At 41.0% G+C, this 16865-nt stretch overlaps 1 protein-coding gene across 9 annotated transcripts in view; it reads left to right on the top strand.

The window, feature by feature from the left end:
• nrf1 (nuclear respiratory factor 1) overlaps positions 1 to 16865 on the top strand; it is a 77421-nt gene that overhangs the window by 41240 nt on the left and 19316 nt on the right. For all 9 annotated transcript variants that reach the window (XM_043714019.1, XM_043714016.1, XM_043714017.1 and 6 more), the window contains one exon: positions 10205 to 10329. In XM_043714019.1, the coding sequence (XP_043569954.1) occupies positions 10205 to 10329 (125 nt within the window). The remainder of the gene's footprint in view (positions 1 to 10204; positions 10330 to 16865) is intronic.

The raw sequence follows: 16865 nt of genomic DNA, 5'->3' as shown, positions 1-16865 counted from the left end.
GGGAACAGGCCGTAGAGCACGGAGTCCCGCGTCACAGCGCTGCTTGGGACGAACCTCGACAAACACCACTGCATTCCTCTCCAGACTTCTTCTGCGTAGGCACATTCCAGAAGGAGGTGTGTGACAGTCTCCTCTCCCCCGCAGCCGCTTCGAGGGCAGGTGCGGTGCGGCTGAGAGTCCGGGCGTGCATAAAGGATCTCACAGGTAGAGCCCTTCTCACCACCAGCCAAGCCATGTCTTGGTGCTTGTTGGAAAGTTCTGCGATGAGGCATTCTGCCAAATGGCTTTGACAGTCTGTTCAGGGATCTGCTCGATAGGATCCGCCCTCTCCTTTTCCCGAAGGGTCTCAAGGACACTACGTGCTGACCACTTCCTAATGGACTTGTGGTCAACGGTGTTTTTCTTCATAAACTTCTCCACGAAGGACAGGTGATACGGAACGGTCCAACTATTCTGAGCGTTCCGCGGCAGCGAGGCCAAGCCCATCCTTCGCAACACCGGGGGCAGGTAGAACCCCAGTACGTAGTGACACTTGGTGTTTGTGTACCGGGGATCCACGCACAGCTTGATGCAGCCACAAAGCTGGCCATCAGGGTGAGGGTGGCATTGGGTGTATTTTTTCCCCCATTGCCCAGATCTTTGTGCAGCGAGTCCCTTCGGACCCGGTCCATCTTTGACCTCCATATAAACTGGAAGATGGCCCGGGTGACTGCAGCAGCACAGGCTCTGGGAATAGGCCAGACCTGTGCCACGTATAATAGCAATGACAGTGCCTCACACCTGATGACCAGGTTTTTTCCCGCGATGGAGAGCGACCGTAGCTTCCATCTGCCCAGTTTCTGCCTCAGTTTGCTGATACGCTCCTCCCAAGACTTGGTGCACGCCCCAGCTCCCACCGAACCACTTTCAGGTGGTCGGTCCTGACGGTGAAGGGGATCGAGGATTGGTCGGCCCAGTTCCCGAAGAGCATGGCCTCTCTCTTGCCTTGGTTTACCTTGGCCCCCGAGGCCCGTTCGAACTGGTCACATATGCACATGAGTCTGCACACGGACAGCGGATCCGAGCAGAAAACGGCGACATCATCCATGTACAGGAAGGCCTTAACCTGCAGGCCCCCGCTGCCAGGAATAGTCACCCCTCTCAGGCTCGCATCCTTCCTGATGGACTCGGCAAATGGCTCTATGCAACACACAAACAAGGCAGGAGAGAGAGGGCAGCCCTGCCTGACTCCAGATCTGACTGGGAAGCTATCTGATTCCCACCCAGTGATTGAGGGTGCACTGACAATGTTGGTGTAGAGTAGTCTGATCCAATTGCAGATTCCCTCCCCAAAACCCATTTTGGAGAGAACATCTCTCATATACATGTGTGATATCCTGTCAAAGGCTTTCTCCTGGTCCAGGCTGATCAGACAGGTGTCCAACCCTCTGTCCTGCACGTAGGCGATCGTATCCCGACTGGAATATTTGCCAGGTTCAGGAACCCCAACAAGTCATGAGCAAGAATGGTCCACAGTTTGTTTTCAATATATTAGTTTCATCTGTCTGCATATTTTTGTGTGTTGGGGTGGGAGAATACACATGATTCTTACTAATTCGCAGGTTTCAAATGATCCTACTTTCTCCTCAATCTGGGAGTCCACATTCTCAATTAAAAGTAGCTCCTGGCTATTTCTTTCATTTGCACCACATTAGTTTTTTTATTAAAATAAGCTGTTTCGTCAGCCTGCATGCTGACTAGTTCAACCTATCAGGACAGGAACGACTGGGAGGCCGCGCTGTCGGTCGGCTTCGCGTCATGCAGACTGGTATAGAAGGATTTACTGATCCTCATGACGTCAGCCTGAGATGACGTTAGCGAGCCATCTTCTTCCTTCAGGCTGCTGAGCACAGAGCTCTCTTTGTGCACCTTCTGGAAGAAGAAATATGAGCACGTCTCGTCCTGCTCCACCGAGTGGACCCTGGACCGGAAGATTATCTTGGGGGCCTCCGAAGCAGAGAGCGAGGCTTGCTGGCCCTTCACCTCCTTGAAGTCCTCCATGACATTCCCCCCCATCGTCTGCAGCAGGAGCAGGTTCTGCATACTTTCCTGGAGCTGGGACAGTTTTCCCCGTCTCTCTCTCGCCTCCTGAACACCTTTGAGGATGAAGAACCTCTTGATGTTCCCTTTTACTGTTTCCCACCAGTCCGCTGGGGACTCAAAGAGGGGCTTCACGGTTCTCCAACCTGCGTAGTCCCTCTTGAGCTCCTCAATATTTCCCGGGGTCAACAGCTTTGTGTTCAGCTTCCACGTTCCCTTACCAGCCCGCTGCTCGTCCTGTAGGTAACAGTCGGCCAGCCCATTCAACTTAAAGAACAAGTTGGACATCGGATTAATGTCTCATCTGAACAATAACACCTCCAGAATGGTAGAGCTTCTCAAGTGCTGCACTTTAATGTCAGCCTGGTTTAGAATTTGATTCCATAAACTTCAGACTTAGAAGTTGCGGCTGAACTACAGGTGAGGAAACAAATCAGGGTATCTCACCCACTATTCTTATACAGTATCCCAACAAGACCAAACAGAAGGAAGTGAAGGAGGGATGTATGATAATCTGATTTAATGGTGACATCCCTCTTCCTGTCCTGTTGAATAAATGTAGAGGTAGACACGTGAAGACTCCTATTTGGGTGAGGTATTAGAGAATAAATTGTGGATCCTGCACCGCTTTCCAAAAAAAAACCTACTTTACATTTCTTTTGGAATTTTGTCATAAAGCAAAGATACGTGAACTGCTAGTGAGTCAGTGGTTTGTAGAGGAGCCATAACATGTTATTCACATAATCTGTGTTGTTCCAAACTCATTACTTGAAACAACACCAGCTGAGTATGTTTTTTTAGGAACTGGTAACTGAAGCATGATTAAGCAGTGAGAGTTTGGGGGAACGGTACATAGACACTCAATCTTAACTAACAATTTTAGTGGTTTGGGTTTTCAAAATGTGTAGTGGACCCTTCTCCCATTTTTGATTCTGAAACCAAAGAGGCAAGTAAGATGTTTGAACTTACGGGCAATGAAACTGAGACACTCAAAATGGGACAAGTGAACGATTATATTGCAAGTGCAGGAGGAAAATTATCCATGGGTTTCCAGTTGAGGTGATGACACTGATGCATGTGTTGTAGCTTTAGTTATCAGTGTAATTGCACAGTATACACTTGTGGATTTAACTTAGTGGTGAGAAGTAAACCTAACGAGGTAAACCTAACGAGTGGAATGACCTTTTGTCACTTCATGTATTCTTCTATCTCTAAGCAATAAATAGTGTTAAAATCAAGAAAGAAAATATCAGGGGCCATATTAAAATTTGGGCAAAAAATTAAAAGTTCTCACTGTAAATAGAAATGTTCCAATTTCTGTTAGTAGAGCCCTGTTATTCTGAGGGAGTGTAGTGATGGGATCTTTTTAAATAGCTCAGAGGGGAAGTTTGGGTATTCTAAAGTGAAGTAGAAGTCACGTCCTGTTTGGGGGATAAAGAAATCCTACTTCTTATTTCTGCTATTTCGCAGTTCTTCTGTTATCCCTATCCCTCTGCACACACACAGAGCATAGGATTGTCAAATGGTGGGAAGTGTTGTTGTTCCATAAGGCTAGGTGCTGAGACCACTACTGTTTCAATATTACATAAATTTATTTGGACTCTGGAATTAAAGATACAACTTCAAAATTTGTAGACTTAAAACCAGGGAGTATGTTTAGTCGGAAGAGGACAATGTCAAAATACATAGAACATAGAACATTACAGCGCAGTATAGGCCCTTCGGCCATCGATGTTGCGCCGACCAGTAATACCAATCTGAAGCCCATCTAACCTACACTATTCCATGTACATCCATATGCTTGTCCAATGACGACTTAAATGTACTTAAAGTTGGCGAATCTACTACCATTGCAGGCAAAGCAATGCAAAGCAATACCCTTACTACTCTGAGTAAAGAAACTTTAAAAACATTTTTTTTTTTAAGTGGCCTTACCAATATTCTGTAGCCACAACATGACTCCTGGCCAACTGCTAGACCTAATGCTCTTGACAAACATGAACCTCCACAATAACCATACCAACTTGCTCCAAGCTTCCCCTATAAACAGGCATGTCCTTCCCTCCTCCAGCCTTGAGTCTGTCTTTACCACAATAACAAGGGGAGTCCTAAATGGCTACAGAACAACATTTTCATGTAATTGACAAATTCAATATAGAAATGTATGTGGTGGCCCATTTAGTAGGAAGATTTTGAAAAGTATTGCTAAGTGGAGTTGAAGAGATTTGGGTGTACAAATACAAAGCCAAAAAAGGCCTTAAGAAAGTAAACACTGCACTCAGGTTCATTTCCAGTTGGATAATATTGATAAACAAAAAAAATATGATAACCTTGCATAGGTAATATTTGGACTTCTGTGAGCATTTCTGATGTCTATATTATGAAAAGGATGTGAAGACAATGATGTCAAAAATGATTTACTAGAATTAGATTGAACTAAGAGTTAAACATGTGGAGAAAAACTTAGATTTGGTGCTCTTTTCTTTCAAAAATAGAAAGCTAAACAGTTCCCAGATTAAGATCTTTAAAATCATGAAAGGGTTTTATTGAGTTGATATAGAGAAGGTGTTTTCAGGTAAAAGATCAGAGCTAGCAACCTTAACATAAATTAGTCAATAATAAATTCAGTAGGGAATTGAGGAGAAACTACTTCATCCAGAGAGTGATTAGAACATGGGGCTTGCTACCACAAGGAGCACAATGAGCTGAAAGAAATTGATTCTTTAAGGGGAAGCTAGATAAACATAGCGTGGAAAAAAGAATAGAAGGGTACAATAATGGGGCTACATAAAGTAGGGTGGGTAGAGACTCATTTGGAGTATAATCTCTGGTGTGGGTCTTTTGGGACTGTTTCTGTGTTGTAAATACTTTGTACATTTAATCATTGCCCAGATTGAAATCCATGAACGTAAACAATTTAAGTAACTATTATGGAGTCGTACAGCATGGAAACGAACCCTTCGGTCTGACCAGTACATGCCAAACATAATCCCAAGCTAAACAGATCCCACCTGCCCACTCCAGGCCCATAACTCTCTAAACCTTTCCTATTCAGGTACTTATCTAAGTGTTTTTTAAACGTCATAACTGTGCCTGCATCCACCACTTCCACGAGAAGTTCATTCCACACATGAACCATCTATTTAAAAAAAATTTTTTTTTAAAATCTCTCACCTTAAAACCATGTCCCCTAGTCTTGAAATCCTCAATCCTAGTGAAAGTTCACTTATGATTAACCCTATCTATATCCCTCATGATTTTATAAACCTCTGGTTGTAAGTTTGCTCACTGAGCTGGCAGGTTTGTTTTCAGATGTTTCGTCACCATGCTAGGTAACATCATTAGCGAGATCTGTTGAAGCGCTGGTGTTCTGTCCTGCTTTTTATTTGTGTGTCTTGGTCTCTTAGAGTGGGTGATATCATTTCCGGTTCTTTTTCTGAGCGGTTGGTAAATGGGGTCCAAATCAATGTGCTTATTGATGGCGTTCCGGTTTGAATGCCAGACCTCTAGGAATTCCCGTGCGTGTTTCTGGTTAGCCTGTCCTAGGATGGATGTGTTGTCCCAGTCGAAGTGGTGTTCTTTTTCCTCTGTATGTAAGGATACTAGTAATAGTGGGTCATGTCTTTTGGTGGCTAGTTGGTGTTCCTGTATCCTGGTGGCTAGTTTCTGCCTGTCTGTACGATGTAGTATTTGTTACAGTCCTTGCAGGGTATTTTTTAAATGACATTCCTTTTGCTGGTTGTTGGTACAGGGAACCCGATAAACATAGTCCACAGATTCTTAAATAACAAACCCAAACAAGTAGACACAACACTCCCAAACCTCTTGCCACACTACCATACATCAGAGATGATTACCACACTACTCCAGCCCCTTGGCATCATGATAGCCCACAAATCTATCAATACACTGAAACAGCTACTGATGAACCTAAAGGACGCCATACCAACAACCAGCATAACACATGTCATTTATAAAATACCCTGCAAGGACTGTAACAAACACTACGTTGGACAGGCAGGCAGAAAACTAGCCACCAGGATAAACAAACACCAACTAGCCACCAAAACACATGACCCACTATCACTAGTATCCTTACACACAGATGAAGAAAGACACCAATTCAACTGGGACAACACTTCCATCCTGGATCTGGATTAGAGTGGTGCTGGAAAAGCACAGCAAGTCAGGCAGCATCCGAGGAGCAGGAAAATCGACGTTTCGGGCAAAAGCCCTTCATCATTCTATTCCTGAAAGGTGACCTTATAGAGGTTGATAAATTTTTGAGAAGATTTGTAGCTCAGGTTAATGTTCAGGTTGTAAGTTTGCTCACTGTGCTGTTTTCAGACGTTTCATCATCATGTTAGGCAACATCATCAGAGAGCCTGCAGTGAAGTGCTGGTGTTCTGTCCCACTTTCTATTTATGTGTCTCGGTCTCTTAGGGTGGGTGATATCATTTCTGGTTCTTTCTCTCAGGGGTTGGTAAATCATCATTCTATTCCTGATGAAGGGCTTTTGCCCGAAACGTCGATTTTCCTGCTCCTTGGATGCTGCCTGGCCTACTGTGCTTTTCCAGCACCACTCTAATCCAAACTCTGGTTTCCAGCATCTGCAGTCCTTGTTTTTACCTTACTTCCATCCTGGGGCAGGCTAAACAGAGACACCCGCCAAAATCCCCAGAGGTCTGGCATTCAAACTGGAACTTCATCAATAAATGCACTGATTTGGATGCCATTTACCAACCCCTGAGAGAAAGAACCAGAATATGATATCACTCACCCTAAGAGACCGAGACACATAAATAGAAAGTGGGACAGAACACCAGCACTTCACCGCAGGCTCTCTGATGATGTTGCTTAACATGGTGATGAAACGTCTGAAAACAGCACAGTGAGCAAACTTACAACCTGATCATTAACCTGAGCTTCAAAAATTTATCAACCTCTGTAAGGTCACCTTTCAATCTCCTACAGTTCAATGGGAAAAAGTCCCAGCCTATCCAGCCTTTCTTAGTAACTTAAACTTTCCATACCCAACAGCATCTTGGTAAATCTGTTCTGAATTTTCTCTAGCTTAATAATATCTTTCCCATAACAGGGTGACCAGAACTGGACAGAGTACTCCAGAAGATTTTAACAAGTAAGCACTGAGGCTTATGGGGAAAATAGGAAGCCTGATTTCATCCACACATTAGCTTTCTCCAGCAGGTAGCTGAACCTCCACCTGACTTTTTTTCCCCACCCTAACCACTTGTTTCATATATTGTTATTTCTGTACTGGCTAGGATCAACTGATTGCAGATGGAGGAAGGAAATGCAGAATACATTTTGGGATCAATTTTTTAAAAATAAAAATTACAAACGTAAAAATAAATGAGAAATATTTATTTTCTCTATTGAGACCTTAGCATTACTGTGGTCTTATCTGTTCCACACTCTGAAAGCATAAATAAATAGAGTAATAATTTCTTGCTCATGGCCAGAATACAAATGGGGAAGGGATCTTAGACCCCTTTGGAGGAACCTATTGAAAGAACTAATATTCAACAAACAGTACAAACACAACTGGTTTTTAAGAGTTTTCCAACAGATTGCCTTTGGACACAAATTTAAACTGTGCAGCTTCTGTTAAATGAATCACAAGCTTTTGCAATTTTCAGCAGCTTTTCTGCTTCAGCTTTAACGCATTCAAGGAATATACATTTCCATGGTGTCATGTGGAACTCTGGGCATGCTGCCTGCCTATGAGATTCATCAGGTTTCAGATCAGATAGACTCAGTCCCCACTGGTTTTCATCTGCATAAATATCCTTGCAGCTGGAATAAGGCTCTTGCAGAAGGCCCTGTAAGCTATCTGATTTTCTGTGTTATTAATTTAGTCTGCAGTGTGCGATGGAAACTCCAATTTGTTGCTCTGATAGTTTTGAGACTCAGCAATTTATGTTTGATCCAATACCTTTTCACAGATTACCGCAGATTTAATGATTCTCTTTCCCTAGTTCCTTTGTCAATATCTTTTCCCCAAGGTGGAGTAAAGCTGCTGTGGTTAGAATAAGCAGCCCTGACTGAGTTGGAGCAATTTTGCCAGCATACTTCCTTCTGATCCTTTTCCTTTAAGCCCTGCTGGAGGAACATTTAGTCAGTTTAAAGACAAAGACAGGATAAGATTCTATAGTAATGCCATTCACGTTCAAATGGCCAATACCATCCCTTGCTGTTGAGGTTCATATCTTGAAGATTGGTCTCTTAGATGAGGTTCTGATTTGGGGTGGAGGAGAAGTTTGGACCACTTTGTGATGTTTGCCAGTGCACTGCACAGGTAGTGCATTGATTTCAGGAGGTGACAATTAAGTTTCACAGAGTTTTATCTCTTCGCACCCCACCTGCAATATTTTGAGAAATTGTGCAGCCATATTCTTTAAAAAATCCTATTTATGGGGTAGTGCTGCACTAAGTCCAGCAGGGGGAGGTAGTGATTTGTATTTTTCAAGCAGTGTTCTGCAGGATCACAATGAACAGATTGACCTGGAACCAGAAAGTGTTATATGCAGTGTATAATGTGATCAGTGTTAATATTATTTGTCTCTTCAGTTACGCTAAGTACTGACTTTAATGTGCCACATTAAAAAGTGTTTGACAAGGACGTTGAATTCAAGTGACGACATAATGGAGGAATCCCCTCAAACTATGTACTAGACAGCAATTTCATTTGATCTTTTAAAATCATGATACTTTACTCACCAACCTTTTACCCACCATCACCCCCACCCCACCCCTGCAACTTTCTTCTATCCTTCCTTTTTATTTTCTCAACTGAATCTGAACTGAAGTAAAGTTTCAGAGCTGGCCAGCTGTGAATCAGAACCCAGAAATGAAATGGAGCAACACACCAGCTAAAGGAAACCTGGTGCCAAAATTATCTAATCACCAACTGGATTGTTGTGGTCTCAACTAAGGAAAGAAGACAATTTAAAAACTTTTGTCCAATCTACCTTCTGGACAGAGTGAAATCTTGTTGCTGTTGGAGTGAACGGGCTCATTGCCTTGTGTTTGAATTGATGTTATCGTGTTTTTACTGTTCTGTTTTAGTTTGGAAGATGGTTATGAATTTAACTTCTGATCATTGCTGTAAATGCTTAAGGGAGTGTTACTGCATGTTTCACATGGCTGTTTAAACTGCAAGATGTAGCAAGCGCTGATTGTAGACACAGACAAATGGCAAATTTGCTTCTTCAGGAGAGGAACAAAACTGTTAGTTTGGCTGATTTGCTAACGCTTATCCGTTAGGACAGACAACTCACGATCCAAGGTCATTTCAGAACCTGTGCACAGGATCAAGGCAGTATAAAGGAAGATACTTTTCAAAAATCTGTATCGTTTTGTTACTGACTCTTCTACCAAGTTAAGTGAATGTTAATTAGCCATAGAAAGACAATGAAGTGAGTTTCCTGGAAAGTTGAGATCAAACTGGCAGATGGCCATGCTGATCTAAACCCATGTTATGATTTTATGGAGGGGAACTCCTTATATAAAAATGGTTTGTGCGTGGTCTTTTGGGACCTGTATATCTGTTTATATATAAATAATTTTTTTATGCATATGGAGAGACTAGACAAACTATTATCCTTGAAGGAGAGAAGGCTAAGAGATTTAATACAGGTCTTTAAAATTGGGGAGTTTTGATTGAATAATTGCAAGGAACTTTTTCTATTGGCAAGAGGGAGTAAAATTGACTGATTTTAAAATGATTGACAAACGAACATGGAAAGTTGCAACAATTGTTTTTTTTAATAATCTGGATGACACCTCCTGGAGGGATGGTGGATGCAGATTCATTACTTACTTCCAAAATGGATTCGGATAAATGTTTGATGGAAGAATCTTCATGGAGATAAAAAAAATCAGAATCAGAGGTGGTTCAGGAGAGGGAATAATGAAAATAATTGGTTTGCTCTTTCAAAGAACTGGCAAATGCACAAAAGGCTAAATGGTTGTCTTCTGTGCAGTGCTATTCCATCTATAAATGTGTGTATTTTAATGTTTGCACATGATATTTCTTCTAGTAAAACTCAGTACCTGGAAAATCTGTAGGGTGACCAATATGTTTTGTATTTCTCTACTGCAGTGAGGCTGCTGCCCATGCCGTTGCCACACTTGCAGAAGCCACCCTGCAGGGCGGAGGGCAGATTGTGCTGTCAGGAGAGACTGCTGCTGCTGTAGGAGCACTGACCGGTGTCCAGGATGCCAATGGTAAGAATTGCCCTTAACTCTTTGTACAGTTTATATTGAGCTGAGGTTGTGTTTTGAAATATGTCAATACGTCACATAAATTCTGGTGATGTTTCATTGTTGCTTTTACCTATTCACTTTAAAATCTCTGCTTCACCTCGTTTTCACACCCTTCCCTGCCTTTGACCCTATTACCCCAAGTGCACCATTATATACCAGCCCAAATCTTGTTTTCTGCCTCTTCTGCTTGATTAGTAGCCTTAAACACCTTGCTTGCCAGACCTTGTAGTTACTTCCAAATCTTTGTCTCCTCAGAATCCTTTCTCCCTCAAGATTCCCTTCAAGACTATTTCTTTTACCACACTCTCATTCCACTTTCCCCTTGTTGTCTTTTGTTCTGTAAAGTATTCTGAAACTTGACACTGTATGTGAAAAGAAATATAGCTTTTCTTGTTTAGGAATAAAAGATTCTTAGAGCCTATAGAACCATCTTCACCAAGTTGGGTAACTTCAGATGCTTGAGATTTTGGAGAAGGTTTGTAGCTCAGGTTGTGGATCAGTATATAAGTTTGCTCGCTGAGCTGGTGGGTTATGTTTTCAGACATTTCGTTACCATGCTGGGAAACATCATCAGTGAGCTTCCGGTGAAGCACTGGTGTTCTTTCCTGCTTCCTCTTTCTCTGTCTTGGTTTGTTGCAGTGGGTGGTATCGGTTCTGTTTCTGAGAGGTTGGTAAATGGGGTCCAAATCTATACATTTATTAATGGAGTTCCGGTTTGAATGTCAGGCCTCTAGGAATTCCCGTACGTGTCTTTGTTTGGCCTGACCATTAACAAATACATAGATTTGGAGCCCATTTACCTACTTCTTAGAAACAGAACCCGAAATGATACCACTCACCATACAACAAACCAAGACACACAAATAGCCAGTGGGACAGAGCACCAGCGCTTCACCAGAGGCTCACTGATGATGTTACCCAGCATGGTGATAAAACATCTGAAAACAAACCAACCAGCAAACCAGTAACCTGAACCTCAGATGTGCTGTGCACAGAAAAGTCTTGCATTTGTAGTTACTTCTTTTGAACTCTAAACGACACTTTACATCTGGTGAATATTTTGACATTTGATGACTTGTTATTTTAGGCTGTGAAGAAAGAAAATATGCAAGTGGGTTAGAAGCTGAAACCTAACATTAGGATTCAGCTGCTTTGCTTGCCAGTTTTGTATAATATATATTCATGGGATCTGGGTTGACCTTTACTGCCCATTCCTAATAGCCTTTGGGAAAAATGTGATGAGCTATTTCTTTGCAGTCCATATGGTGCCTAGTAGTAGATGGGTGCAGTGTGAAATCGAATTAAGGGATCCATGTGATCTATATATGAATTATATTGGAAGTCCTTTTATGGCACTGGATATTTATGCTTACATTGTATTTCACCTTAAAAATAACCTCTGTGGTATTTACAAATAATTCCTCCTTTCATCACAAGGTGAGTAGGCATGAGAAATGCATTCAAAAATACCAAAATCTCCTTTCAAGCACCATCCAGTTGTTTTGTTTGGTGGCTTCTCTTCAATCCACCCTTTTTGGCAAACTGGCTCCAACTGTTGATCACTTTCTGCATAAAGAAATATTTTTTTGAAACCTGTTCTAAATTTTGATGTGCTGTTCCTCTGTCAGGGATTATCCAAGCATTGTTCTGGGTACACATTCTTGAAGCTGTTAAGTATCTCAGAACTGTTTGGCATCTCCTCTTTGTTAAAAGCTCTTGCTTATTTACTCATTGCTTGCTACTCATCTATCTCGTATAGAAGATTTTTAAAAAAACTGAACAAATAAAATAGAATTGAGGGAGTTTCAAAAATCTTAATTGTATCTTGCGACAGCTATTTATTTGTAAATTTGGCTGCACAAACATCAGAGGCTGTCATTTGCATTTGCCAGGCTGTCCAGGACCTTTTGATCAAGAACTGATGCCTGAAGCATTACTAGGATGAATATTTGATGACTACAAGCTGTCATGAAAGTTTTATGACCGTATCATAATAATAACGTGATGTAAACTTCATTCATAAAACCCTTTCAACATTTCAACACACACAGTCCATTTCAAGCGTGTCTGACTCTTTAATCAGCCATAACTAATGAGTGAAGTGTAGCAGGTCCAGTAAAGATAAATGCTTTCAGAAATTGACTGCAGGAATAGAGGATGAAAATAGAAGAGAACAGAGACTGAGTCATTAGCATTCACTAAACTGGAATCTAGGAATTGTTGTGATTGGTTGATTGTATTTTTAAAGATTGGGTGTTCTTACAGCCGATCCCAATCTTTAGCACCAAGCTTCAGTCTCACTGTTCTGAGATCTGGTGTAACAAAGTTACATGCAGAATCTGCTTTCCCCTAAAAGCAAGCCCCAGTGAAAACAACAGAATAGACGCATAAAATAATTTGTTGGATTTAGGACTGCACTCATTATTCCACAATGTTAAAAGCTCATTGATTCAGGATCTGGTATGTTTGCTGTAAATGTTGTAAAAACTTTTAACTACATCAAATTATCAGAAAACTCAAAATGGACTCATCTTGAAGTATTGATTTTTAACCTTGCCACATGACTCAGGCGTGCGCGCAGCACCAAGCATGTGAGGCTTTTGTTTCATAATTCTTTTGATCCTTAACAGCAGAAATGTTTTCATTTAAATGGTGCCATATCATGTATAAACTGCTTGAGGTATTTTACACAGGGAATTACTTTTTGATGTAAGTGCAGCAACTGTTCTGTGCAATGTTACAACAGGGTCTCACAGACAGTAGTTACAATCTTATTTATGAAAAGGCTGTGACAATTCTAATGGTATATGCTGGGTTTGTCATTTGTCCTTCAGCATGTCCCAGCTTTGGAGATTTCTTGGAAAAATGTTTTCCAAGATTTCTCTAGCATCTCTTATATTCCCAATTTTCAATCACCTTGACATCAAAATTATCTTGCTACCTTCATTTTTCACATCTGTATTTCCCAGAGTTTAGGCAGACACCTATCTCATTGTCCTAGTTATCAGTGTGAATGATGCACAGCTAGTCAAATCATAGGAATGAATTTGATGCCAAGTCCTTTCACAGCTCTGTATGTAATTTGAGCATTATCATAACATCATTTAAAAGAAAAAAGATATGAGTCTTGCTTTCTTTCCTTAATGTTTCCTCCCGGCCTCTGCCCTCAAAGAAGTGTACTTTCCAAAAATAGCTGTCTCTCTCTCTCTGAGGCGTGTGGCCTCTTGAGCTGTTGTAAAGAGCTTTGATGCAGTCCATTATCGGTCAATAGTCTAAGCAGAACAACAGCTGTCATTGGCAATTCTGCCAGGCCCTGAGACGCAAGCAGCATTCTCTTAATCTAGGCAATAACTAGAAATGTGTGCGTGTGTATTTGAAAAATAAAATTGATCAAAAGGTCTCAGGATAACAGCTAGGAAGCAGTTGGGATTTTTATTGTCTGCTGAATAAGATATTTCAGGAGGTGAAACCCTATCTTTCTTTTATGTCTGTCTGTCTTTTTTTCTCTCTCTCTGTCTCTCTCTCACCGTCTGTGTCTTTCTGACTTTGTGAGCATATGTCTGTCTGTAGGTCGTAGGGGTAAAGGTCATTAGGACAGGAAATGTAACTGACAATTCACGTCTAAAAATACACCTTCAATAATCCTGTTGTCCCAACAATTTAGACAGATTTTGACCCATGTGTATGGGGTGAATTTCAAATTTGATCCCTTTTGCATGCAGAGCACTAGTACCTTTTGAGGGGAGGGGATTTTGAGGAAAGTGAAGGTTCTGTAAGTGTTACTCAGCACAATCATTTGTTATAATCCAGTAAGCATTCACTGGTAGGCAACTATCAACACTGGGGAGCCAGCATTAATGTAATTGTACCCCACCAAGGAACCCATACCTCTGGAATCATATCCCAGCATTGAGGGATCTTTCAATAGATGCTGGCTCACTGTTGGTGTATAATCCCAAAGTCTGGATGTTTCCTGGTGTATGTATCCAGGCATGTTGGCTAACATCAGAAAAAGGATGTAGATTTAGAATTCTAATAGATTAAACCTCAATCATTCTCACTCCATGGAATCACGATATGCTAAACCATTTTCATATGATCTATTTATAAAATTTCATTTCTATCCATACTCATTTTGTAGAGATCCATAATTATGTTTGTAGTAGATATGGACATTGACAAATTCTATCATGAGAGAGTAGTGTTATTATTGCAAATCCAACTTCTTTCTCTGCAGTGTTATTTCTATTGAAGTTTAAATGGAACTAATTGGGCCAAGGGTATAGAGACAAAACAGTAGATATTTTTAGAAATCTTGATCTTAATGAAACCTTTTTTTAAAATACTTTTTATCAGGATTTGGGTGTGCTTATAGTTGAGCAAACAATTAAATTAAATCTGGCTCTGGGGAGAAGTATTTTGTTCTGTTTGGCACAGTGTCAAAAGTTAATAATTTCGATCAGTGATTTTCTCATTGTTTCTCCTTTTGTTTCTTCTCTAAATTTTTCTCCTTTCGTCCATGTTCTTTAACACAACCACTACTGGTTAGGGCAAAAAAAAGTAAAGATGGTCTTGTTAATGGATTTGATGCTGTTGGAATAGAATAAATGTGTGAGCAACTCTCAATGATTTTTTACAATCTCTGCTTCTGTCAGAACATTCAACAATAACCTCTCAAGGTCACTGCTGACTAATGCAGACTGCTTAGAATCAAGTGTCTCAGGGTCCAGTGTACAGATTAAATAATGCCATCATCAGTAAGTGGGTGTGCAGTTGCTATTTGCCTAAGACTTTAAAACATGGTGACAGCAGAATTGACAAAGCTCATTAAGAAGGAAAAGGATAATATGGCATTGAGCCTGTAGCTCAACACATGAATCAGTGACTGAGAACAATGTAAAACCCACTTTCTAAGAAAAAAATCACTGAAAAGGAACAGCCATGTTAAATTTAAAATGAACATTTGCTGATTTTTGTGCACAATCTCTTCAAATCAGAGAGTCTTCTGTCAACTCAACATCTGTAATAGTTTGTCTCTATCAAGAAACCCAAATGATGGCCCGAATCTTTTGTATAGGACAGACCTGTTGAGCAAGAGAAGATAAAGTGAATAGGGAAAGAGAGGGCAACACTAATTCAAATAAAATTAGAGTAAAGACGCTTTGAGTCGATAGTAGTAAACGGCACATTTGAGACTGACATTTGGTGCTGTGTGATTAAATGCATTGAAAACAGTTCAGAGAAGTTTCACGCGACTGATACCCGGGATAGGATATCTTAAAAGTCAGACAGCACTACATCTGTATCATTAAAGTTTAGAAGATTGGGAGGTGATCTTTTGAACCATGTAAAATCCTGAGGGGACTTGATAGGTGGATGCTGAAAGGTTGTTTGCCCTTGCAGAAGCGATCAGAAGCAGTAAAAGTGGATGGTCATGAGGCTTTGTAACTCTCTTCCCCAGTGGGTGATGGAGATAGGGTTATTGAATATTTCTGAGGAAGAGGTAGATACATTTTTGAATAACAAGGGAGTCAAAGAATATCAAGAGTAGGTACGAGTATGGAGTTAAGGTCACAACTGGCAGAGCAGGCTCAAAGGGATCAAAAGGTAAAAACAATGACTGCAGATGCTGGAAACCAGATTCTGGATTAGTGGTGCTGGAAGAGCACAGCAGTTCAGGTAGCATCCAAGGAGCTTCGAAGACCAACTTCATATGCTTGTCCTAGTTTGGGAATGGACAAAAATGTCCTGGCAACATTTAAAAAGTGGCTGGATGTTGCGATGTAGTGGAGCAAACTACTGGGTTTTTTTTAATTAAGGGATAAGTTGATCTGCAAGACTTTCTTACATCTATGTGGGACCAGAGGGCAATTGAGGGAATTGAGACTTTCCACAACTGATTTCCTAGGAAGGAGTGGCTGAGAGTAGAAAAGAGTCCCCATACAACTTGATTTGGGATGTGGTAGTTGGAGGAAGAGCAGTCATGGAAGATTGCAGCACAGGAAAACTACCTGCCCAATGTGTCTTTGCTAGCCCTTTGAAATTCATCACCATTCCTGATTGCCCAGAAGGGAATTCTCTCTCCTTCAGTTAATTATCCACGTGACTTTTGAAAATGATCATTGAATCTGCGATGATTACTCTTCAAGGCAATATATCGCAGAATATAACTCATTGCCTCATTCCTTCTTATTTCTGTAGTTTTCTCCATCACAATCTACCAAAGTATTTGCATTCACAGCTGTGCTGAGGGAGGATATTCCCGGAAATACATCCAGGGAAGTTATTTGGGTGGAACTGAGAAATAAGAAAGGGATGATCACCTTATTGGGATTGTATTATAGACCCCCCCTAATAGTCAGAGAGAAATTGAGAAACAAACTTGTAAGGAGATCTCAGCTATCTGTAAGAATAATAGGGTAGTTATGGTAGGGGATTTTAACTTTCCAAACATCGACTGGGACTGCCAGAGTGTTAAAGGTTTAGATGGAAAGGAA

The sequence above is a fragment of the Chiloscyllium plagiosum genome, chromosome 23, assembly GCF_004010195.1.
Source record: "Chiloscyllium plagiosum isolate BGI_BamShark_2017 chromosome 23, ASM401019v2, whole genome shotgun sequence".
NCBI classification, from domain to species: Eukaryota; Metazoa; Chordata; class Chondrichthyes; order Orectolobiformes; family Hemiscylliidae; genus Chiloscyllium; species Chiloscyllium plagiosum.
This window is presented reverse-complemented; position numbering and strand designations above follow the sequence as displayed.